At 26.0% G+C, this 10,832-nt stretch overlaps 1 protein-coding gene across 2 annotated transcripts; it reads right to left on the minus strand.

The window, feature by feature from the left end:
• Nucleotides 1-1,810: 1,810 nt before the first annotated feature.
• Nucleotides 1,811-8,676, minus strand: LOC145966105 (aminopeptidase N-like). Of its 2 annotated transcripts, none has more exons than XM_083089901.1 (12): nt 8,547-8,676; nt 7,037-7,513; nt 6,405-6,863; nt 5,704-5,887; nt 5,420-5,579; nt 5,240-5,321; nt 4,606-5,006; nt 3,931-4,208; nt 3,419-3,612; nt 3,010-3,309; nt 2,543-2,612; nt 1,811-2,229 (listed from the first exon to the last, which is right to left on the minus strand). In XM_083089901.1, the coding sequence occupies exons 2-12, from the start codon at nt 7,510-7,512 to the stop codon at nt 2,065-2,067; spliced, it is 2,769 nt and encodes a 922-aa protein (XP_082946027.1). In that variant the 5' UTR covers nt 7,513; nt 8,547-8,676; the 3' UTR covers nt 1,811-2,064. The 2 variants fall into 2 exon arrangements, with proteins under 2 accessions (XP_082946027.1, XP_082946028.1); XM_083089902.1 differs by having other exon boundaries at nt 2,099-2,229; nt 2,519-2,612.
• Nucleotides 8,677-10,832: the final 2,156 nt, after the last annotated feature.

Below are 10,832 nucleotides of genomic sequence, written 5' to 3' on the forward strand. Positions count from 1 at the left end.
TTTCTTTTAACAAAAATGTAATTATATATTTTTCTTAAATAAAGAAATTCAAAAAAGTATCAAAATTTATGTTTATAAAAGATTATTGACAGAAAATTAATAAGAGATTTATAACATGCATATATTTTAATTATTTATAATGATAGAAATAAAAAGTTATATATCTACAAGTTATAAGTTATAAATAAGTTATATATAAACAAAATGTCAGAAAAAATTTATTCTTTTGTATATATATGTTATTAACACAAATTATTCATATATATATATATATATATATATATATGAATAATTAATAAGTATAAAATTACTTATATATATATATATATATATATATATATATATATATATATAAGTAATTTTATACTAATATAATCGAGAAAAATCTAATGTGATTATAGATTAGTTTTATGCTTATCTTAATTTATTTTGCATTAAATGTTTTAAAAACCATATTATAAATATTATTCTATAGATCGTGATAATATATCTTATCTAGCTTATGTTTGTGAAATGATAAATTATATTGAGATGTATATACATGCGTTTTTAATATATCAAAAAAAACAAATCAGAAATCAATATTAATGATAATAATCCGCTTTTAGTTGTAAATAAGTAGAATGGATTGAAAATATATCATAAAATATATGCAGATTAAATATATGCAGACTAAAATATTATTTAAATGTTTATTATTATATTATATCGTTGTTGTTTTTTTCATCTTCTTATAAAATCTTTTGAGAGTTAATCAGGCAATATGTCAAATTCAAGAGCATTGGGGCTAAATCCCTTTTTACATTTTTATCATTTCCGTATATTGATACTGGTTGGCTTTGTACTTCCATAATTTTCCGTCAGTTATATCGATTCTGTGAACAGCATATTTGATAATGTCGTGTAATTCGAATTTTATAGAGAAGTTGCAAGTCATTTTTATAGTAGATTTATTGCAATATATACAGAAATCCTGTTGTGCAAAAAAATATATTATTGCCAATCACCAATAAATTCATTACAGCTTGCTTTAATGCATGAACATTAGGTCTCATCTCATTAGCATGAAAGTTATTGTATAATTATCATGAGGAAGCAACAGATCGTGTAAACATTCACTATATAATTTAATAATTAGAGATGATTGACAATTAAAAATTAGTATGGAGGTGATCTCACACACATACACACACACACACACATTTATATAATAGTCTATCAATTAATATTTTTACATATGTATATTTTTTGTAAAAATTATTATATCTCCTTGTCTCATTATCAATTACTTTTTTCATATATTTCCTTCGTTATCAAAACTTTCAAAACTTCAAAGTTAACTTTATAAAAAGTCTGCTATTTTCACTTGATATAATATACATAAAATACTATATATAAAATACAAAACAATATATTTTTTTCGATAATAATAAATGCATATAAAAAAATTAATATAAATTTTTGTAAGTAAAAACCTTTTCTTATCTTTATTTATCTCTTAAATATTGAAATATAAATTAAACTTGATTATAATATTTTTCTTACAAAACAATTAATTATTTGATCAAAATTCGAAATAAAAATTATACAAAAGTATAATAGATAAATAATTCCTATTAGATTAATATATTATTATTTATTGTTTATTTTAAATATTTTAAAAATATAAAGCTTAAATATTTGCACTATTTCTTCGAAATTAATCGAATGTGACACATTTTTGCAAGAATTATACTTGTTTAACTATTTATGGAAAAAATGGAAAAAATGGAAAAAATAAATCATATAATTATTTATTATTTCTATTAATTAGATGTGTATTTTGTGTTGTTATACGTAATAACTTATTACTGCTCATATTACTGCTCATAAAACATTTTATAGATTATAATTAGAGATTATAATTAGAGTAATATATATTTTCAATTATCAGAGCCAACTTGTTTTAATTATTTAAATTATATCTAATTATTTTATAATACATAAACTTATTCCATGATGTTATTACATGTTATTACATGTTATATATAAATTTAATAATTATTGTTTACATTATCGATGCAACTAACGAATATTTTGCGGTATAGTATTTATAGATAAATTTAAATTTCTGTGTTCTAACCACCAGCGAATTTTGTTCACTATTGCCTCTGTTAGCTCTATATTCCGTTCTTGGTGTTTTATGATTTGTGGAACTTCCATTCCAAGATTGTCTAGAAATACTTTCATCTGGAAAACAGTTTTTTAAACGTATTATTATTTTAGCAGAATAAAATATTATGCATGATTCTATAACTGCATATATATATGTTATTTATATTTTAAATATATATATATATATATATATATATATATATATATATATGTAAGCATTGCCTTTACTTTTACTATTACTAAAAATAATTATTTTAATGTATACATTGCTTCTGCAATTGCAAGCTAAAAAATATAAAAAATCATTATAAAAAGCTAAAATATAAATTAATAAAAATTTTTATAATATTTTTATAATTTTTACCGTTTATTTTTAAAAAGCTTGTACCTTTTCAATTTGTTTCCTAGAAGTGACATGCCAAGCAATATTATATAATAAACCCGTGGGATTATCAAGACTGTAACAAAAAATTCAATATATATATATTAGACAATATAATAGATAATGAATATAGTTTTACATAAATTATCTAAAAAGTTGTGCATTCTTCTAAATCACAAATAAAATAGATATGAAATTAAAAATGAATTATAATTTTGTTAATGTTACTGATTCACACACACACACACACACACACACATCAATATTTACAAAAATATTTTATATTAATTTAAATTTTTAACTTAATCATCCCGTAATATTGTCTTAAACTTTTATTAAAAGAAAATTCTAAATGTTAATGTTTTCAGACTTGTATTCTAATATTCTATAATAACTAACTCTAATATTCTATAATGACTAATATTCTATAATAAAAAGCGCAGCTTTTAAAATATTAAAAACAAGATTATTACGTGATTGAAAGTTTATCCCAGTGATTCGTAGTAAAGTCTATGACTATATCTACGTTTGGGAAATCCCCATTTAATACGGAATAGATAACACGAAAGGCATCTTTCTTCGCAATTGGCGTATCTTCTGATATAGTCATGTTTAAAAGTTTCTTAATAATAGTCAAATTCTTGGAGTGTCCAAGACAATATAATGTCGGTTCAGAATTGTTTATGTACATGTACAGCAATTTGTTCCATATAGTTTCATTTGCCTGTTTTATTCCATTAAAGAATAACCACTCTTTCTTCTGGAAAGAAGTACTAAAACAGAGTTTTTTAAAAATGTATATCAGAAAACCATTATATATTATATTTGTTATTTTTAATGAGTAACTTTGTTTAAAATCTGTCAAATAATTTTCATAATTACGTATTTGCGAGCGTTGGATTTTCCAAGTAATTGATTAATTGAGCATAGGCTTCGCGTAAGCACAAAGGATGATCGTAAGTGCATGCGTCATTAAGAATTGTGTGTCTTGTTACTTTTGTGAAATAATCATCATTGGGACGATCCTGTGTACCTATATTTTCTATAATATTATTCATTAAGTCCAAAACATATGGCTGTAAATATTACATAAATTTGATTAATTTCATAATATTGACTGTGATTTAGGATGTGTGTGTGTTTTAAGAATCTAAGAATTATTATACAGATAATTAGAAATGCGTGTTTTATTAAAAGACGGTATAGCATCTTTTTAATGAGTTAATATTATATAAGTTATAATCGACTTTAGAATAATTAAAGATTAATTTTATTTAAAAAAAATGTTTACAATATTATTTGAAACATCATACATGGAGATCTTATAGTATGTAAAATATGTCACATAATTTAGTTTACATAATTTTATAGCCTGAAAAAATGTCATAACTTACTTTAAGCAATTCACCTCCTCCATTGTAAAGAAAAAATTTAGTTACGTCTTCCAAAATTCTAAACATTGGATACCATGCTATGTAATTCGTTTCACGTCGCAAATATTTTGTTATGTCCATGAAAATTCTGGGATCTAGTTTATGCGACAACATGAGATAAATTGCGTCGTTAATTATTTGCGCGCGATTTAATACATGTATTTTCGTGTAATTCTCGGAATCCAGATAGTTAGCGATTTTTAACCAATTTGTTGGATCATAATTTACACGGTAGAAACCTGCAATATAATTATTGTTAATATTGAATTTAGTATATTTACATACAATTTTTATCAAATATTAAATGTTTAAATTAATCTGATTATTTAACTACTTCTGCATAAAGTGTAGATAATTTTTAGATTTACAAAAGAGATAATGTAATATATATATATATATATATATATATATATATATATATATGTATATGTATGTATGTATGTATGTTAAATTATATAATTTCAAGACATTTTAATTTTTTATAATAATTACAACATTGTCTATCAATATTTCTTTGTAATTCTAATAATTAATGATTATACATATAATTAATATGTGTGTTAATAGTAATAAGCATATAATTAATATGTGTGTTAATAGTAATAATGAATAGATTTATAAACACAATTTTTTTACCGGTCTGTTGAATATTGACAATGATCCAGTCTTGCGGATCAACATCTTCGATGATAAGCTCCTCAGCTTTTGGTGACAACCAATGTGTGACTGAAGTTGACGAGAAATCCGGATTCGTACGAGTCGCAAAATTGATTGGAACCCACCATTTTTGGTTCATAGCAGTCGTATTATTACTATTCTTACGTACATTCATTTTTTCATGTGGTCGAAAATATTCCTGTATAATTTTCGTCTTTTTGTATTGATCTCTAATTACTGTTACAAGTGGATATCCTTTTTGTCCTATCCAAGTATCCATTACTTCTTGAATTTTGAATTTATTTTGAAGTATCGTTGATTCATCAAATGTATCTTGCAAAGCACTCCATAAATCTTCAGGATTAGCTATGCCATATTTGCTAAGAATTCATTATGTTATGTAATTTTATGAATTTTATCAGTTTTTTATATAGTAATTTTTTGTATTATAATTTTTATGAAAAATTATTCTGTATATATGAAAAAAAATTAATTGATAGATAGTATTAATAATTTCTTTAATGTTAATGTTATGGTTATTTTAAAAGCTTAATCTGAATTTATTTGTTGTAAATATATCTATTTTTATATGAAAATGCAATATTTTACTAACTGCTTCTCAAGATATTTAGCAAGTCCTGTATGGAATACATTATCAGATAGACAATGTGAAAGCATCCGCAAAAGCAAAAAAGCTGAAATAATAATCATATTTTTTAAAAATAATTATGATTAAAATATCTTTTAGAGTTATAAATTTTAATTTTATTTTTTTCGTTAAAAAATATGTTACCTTTGCGATCACCTGACAAAGAATTAATTTTTGAATTAATTTCTTCAGAAGTATCAGGCTCCAAATTAAGAGGACGTACATATTCAAAACTGTCAATTATGAACATCAGATTCAACATTTTTGATACTGATAACTCCACAAGTTGCCAATCTTTATATATCTGTAAGAGAAAATTTATTTAAAATAAATTTTATTAAATAAAGTTTATCTCTGCACATATATACACAATATATAATAATTCAATTGTAATATAAAAATTATTGCATAAATTTATCAATTTCTACCTTATCAGTAATGTAATACTTGAAATATTCAGCAAGTCCTCCATTTATCCATATATGCGTCCACCAAGTTGGACTAACAGCATTACCGAACCATTGATGGCTCGACTGATGAATGATAGTGCTCGCAATTCTATATAATGTATCAATTGAACTACTATCTTCATCACACAGTATCATTGCTTCCCTGTACATATACATTGTACGTATACACAAGTGTCTCATATATATATATATATATAGAATTTCATAATTTTCATAATTAATATTCATATTTAATTTCATAATTAATATTTTCAGATTAATAAAATTCAATCAAATAAATAAATACAATCAAAATACTCTATTATAAGAAATAAATAAATAAATAGCAATCACATGTATAAAAGCAAAGATAGAGAATATTTCTGAAATATGTATATATTATATGAATAAAATATATAAGATAAATGTATATAAAATAAATTATCTCTCGAATTTAATATTGTATCTATAATATTTATAAATATCGAAATAATAATAAATAATAATAATGAATAACTTTTCTATATAACTGTACACAAAATTAGTAAAATGTATCCAGATTTCTTATTTATCCAAAGTATTTATAAGATATCATGTTAATAATATTTTATATATTATAATGTTTTCTTTTTCTTTGTATATATTATTATATTTTTATGCACGTAATATCATGATATTACCTGTAGGTGATAAGTCCCCAACTTCCCATACCTTTGTTGGAAAGATCAGGAAGTGCAACATGATCGATTTTGGCCACCCAAACGGAACTATGGTTGGTATATCTTTTTAATTCGATCGCTGCTTTTTGGGCAACTTCGTGGGCGAAACTCGTCAAGGAAATTGCATTGCTTCTACTCCAGACGTTGATGGTTCTATCGGAATTTCTTATATTACGGAAATCGGAGATTAAGAAACTGACTAGGTATGTTGATATAACAGGCGATTCCTTAAAGTGTGTCCATATTTTTCCATCATTTATATCGATTTCCGATTCCTCGGATATTGGCATATTCGAAAGAACTGTGTAATTAGTATGGTGTTTGATGGCAATCTTAAAAGTAGCCTTTAACGCTGGCTCGTCCCAGCAGGGAAAAGCAGCGCGCGCGTAAGTTGCCATGAAATTTGTCCCAGCGAACCATCTATAGAAAAATTTCAGTTATTAAATAAGTTAGTTGTTTTATTAAATAAGATGATTATTTGTATGTGTATTTTTTTTTCTCTTCATTTATAGTTTATTATTATTTATTCTTTCTTTATATTTAAATTTAAAATAAATACTATGTATACTAAGAATATGTATAATTTTATTTACACTGTATTTTCTGCATCATTAGTATAAGAACTTCTGTAGAATCCATATGGTCTGTCGTTTAGTATACCAATAAATTTGAGATGTAAAATATAATATCCAATAAGTAGATACTCATCGAACTCAAGGCTCAATATTTCTGTTAGATTGTTATGATCGTACATAGTAGGAATGTAAAAATTGAATCCATCTTTGGTCTTTAGAAAAGTTGTATTTTTGTCTATTATCAATTTCTTCATATGCAGCATAAGAGTTTTTGTGCTGCTCAAAATTTCTATAGAGACAAGTACTTCGCCATCAAATGTAAAGTTATTTGGCGCGAGATGCGGATTTAATTTAATGTCATAAAACAGCGGTTTTGTGTGATTAGGCAACCGATAATTTATTTCTTTATTGTTGAGATTTGACTCTGGAATGTTAGCAGTATCTGCTTCGATGAATGTAAAGATGTATATGCAAATAATTGTGTACAATAGCATTCTGCAAAGATAAAATAATTAAAAATCAAATTCTATGTTTCTTTAAATAAAAATCTGTAAAGGATGAAAGAATAGAAAAAAAATGTTTCGCTTATTGCAATTATAAATTTATGACTTGTTCTGAGATAAGTTACCACATTTTTTAGTTATATCTTAATGTATATAATTTTTGAAGCAATTTATACATAATTATTTTATATTTTTTGTCTAATAATAAGATATATATTACCAATAAATAAAACCAGAATTTTGTTATTATATAATATTATTTTACATTATTGTATTTGTATATTTTTTAAAACAAACTAATAATATATAATAGTTTATTACATTCAAGAATTAATGTCTTGCGAGAACTATATGTATATCTTGAATTTATAGAAACAAAATTTTACTAGCAAAATTTAACTTACGTATAATATCATAACATTAACTATAACATTACGAGTGTAATGTAAAATGTATTTGACCAATGTAGTTACATATTAATTAAGCGCATTAAGCATATTAAGCAGCAGCACAGCGGATATATCAAATTCAAGGTAGAGTTTAATCATACATAATTTTCACAAGAAATAGTAACTGGCTTACAAAATAGGAATAACCTTGATTAAGTGCATAATCTATTAATATATCACACTAGATTTAACTAATATAAGATTTGTATGATTCGCATTAATACAGATATAGTTATTTATACTCCTAATAATTTTTAAAATAAAATTACATAAAAGATATTAAAAATATTTCACTATTTGTCAATAATATCATTATATTATTTCCAAATATTATGACACTGTTTTTTGCATTTTTTTAAAATACAACTATGTTAGAATACACAAAATGTTGTCTTCTACATTAAAATGTCAATAGTTTTTAAATAAACAGTTTTTCATAATTTACATTTTTTTTAAAGGACTTGCAATTTATTATATTTGGTTCTCTTAATTTTTTGGGAAGTTAATGTTATTTTAATTGTTTTTAAATTATAAATGATTCTTTCTTATTAAGTTAAATTTCTTTTGCGTACTTACGTTATCAGACATATAGGATTCCGTGACAGTGGTAGCTATTCAACTAGTCGAAACAACTCTGGCTATCCATTTATATGCCTCTTTGCTACAATTTCCAGAAGCGTTTGATGCTAATAAAGAATAATTCTTTCGAGGAAGCAATGCAAAGCAAATAATTTTACCGACTCCCAGTAAGCAAGAAACGTTAAATCAATCTTTTGAAATATTAATTTTATGTAAATTTTTTTTGTAACGTTTCTGTTACGTTTTGACATGTTTTATAAATATATTAAACATATTATTTTATAATATAATATTTTTGAATATTAAAGAAACGTTTCAAAAACATTATTTCAAATATTAGGTCAAGGTTTATTCGTAGTGACGTTGTATACAACATTAAAAATTACATACTTGAAAACATTAGACATTATAAAATATCATTGTAATAATGTTACGTTAATTATTTTTTGCTTATTGGGATATATATACAGGGTGAGCCATTTTAATTAACGCACGCAATTATTTCGGAAACAAAGCATTTTAGAGAAAAATGTTTCAGACAAAAGTTGTTTGGTTTCGAGGGGGCCATAAGATGGTACCATTGGTTTGACCCTGAAGAGTCATTTGAAGGTCACGTGAAGGTCACTTCAATTTTTTTAAACGGAACACTCTATATATTTTTGTATATTCTTGTAGCTTATCTCGAGAGCTTTCCAAAACACTATAATTAAGTACCTTTTTGTTAAGTACTTTTTGAGTTATGAGGCTTGAAATAATTTCTTAATTTTACATAAACCGTAAAATATCTTGTAAAATATTCATTTTTCGATTATCTTACCTTAATACTTTTACGTACAAAATAATGAGAGGAATCAACTGGTGTAAAGAAAACACATAGTTGTTTTGAAGAAAAAATATATAATTTGCAATTAACAATTCCATATTTTTTCTTAAAAACAACTATGTGTTTTTTTTACACCAATTGATTCCTCTCATTATTTTGTACATAAAAGTATTAAGATAAGATAATCGAAAAATGAATATTTTACAAGATATTTTTTACGGTTTATGTAAAATTAAGAAATTATTTCAAGCCTCATAACTCAAAAAGTACTTAACGAAAAGATACTTAATTATAGTGTTTTGTAAAGCTCTCGAGATAAGCTACAAGAATATGCAATGACAAATAGTAGGTTCCATTTAAGAAATTAAAGGTGACCTTCATGTGACCTTCAAATAATTCTTCAAGGTCAAACCAATGATACCATCTTATGGCCCCCTCGAAACCATAAAACTTTTGTCTGAAACATTTTTCTCTAAAATGCTTTGTTTCCGAAATAATTGCGTGCGTTAATTAAAATGGCTCACCCTGTATATATATATATATATATATATATATATATATATATTCCGATATTTACATTATAATAGAGATAATAATAATTACTATTAAATAATTTTGTTTCATTTAATTTAGAATTTAACTTAGAACTATTTTAGAGGAGGGAAAGAAGGAGGAATGTGATGTGGAGAGGTGTAGAGGGGGGCAGCGCGGAGGAAAGGAAGAGGTTGATAGAGGGGATAATGAAGGAGGAATTGGGGAGAAGGGTGGAAATTAGAGAGGTTCGGGAGAGGAGGGGGAGCGTGGGAATGGTATTAATTGTGAAGATGGGGAAGGTGGAAGAGAAGAAGGAATTGTTGGAGAGAGGATGGGAGATAAGGAGGAATTGGGGGGTGGGGGTAGACGAGGATTTGACGATGGAGGAGAGAAGGGTAAGGTGGAAGCTGGTGGAGAGGGCAAGGACGGAGAGGGCGAGGGGGAGGGTTGTTGTAACTACAAACAGAAGGATCTGGATAGACGGAAGGGCTTGGGGATGGGATTTGGAGAAAGATAGGTGGTATGAGGAAACGGAGGAAACAGAGGAGGAAAGCGACGAATAGAAAGAAAGGGTGAGAGGGGAAAGAGTGTGAGGAAGGTAGAAAATGGAGAGAGGGAAGGGGAGGAGGAGGAAGGGGGGATGAGTAGGGACAAAGGGGAGAGATTAGGGGTAGAAGAAAAAAGGTAGGGAAAAATAGGAGAGGGGGCTGAAAGGAAATGGTGTAAATGGAGGGCGTAGAGAGGAGGAGTCGATAGCCACTGTTTGGAATAATTTTGTTCTGTCTAGGAGTTACAGTCATGTACGGTGCAGGAAGGAAAAGGGAAAGGAGAGGATGAGAGCGGAGGGAATAAATACGAGGAAGGAAGAGAGACAGGACGGAGGAAACAAGGGACAGGAGAAAAGAGAGAAGAGGGAGAGGAGGAGA

The sequence above is a fragment of the Camponotus vicinus genome, unplaced genomic scaffold (assembly GCF_025532165.1).
Source record: "Camponotus vicinus isolate PSW18456_S1 unplaced genomic scaffold, iyCamVici1.0 SCAF_2, whole genome shotgun sequence".
Taxonomy (NCBI): domain Eukaryota; kingdom Metazoa; phylum Arthropoda; class Insecta; order Hymenoptera; family Formicidae; genus Camponotus; species Camponotus vicinus.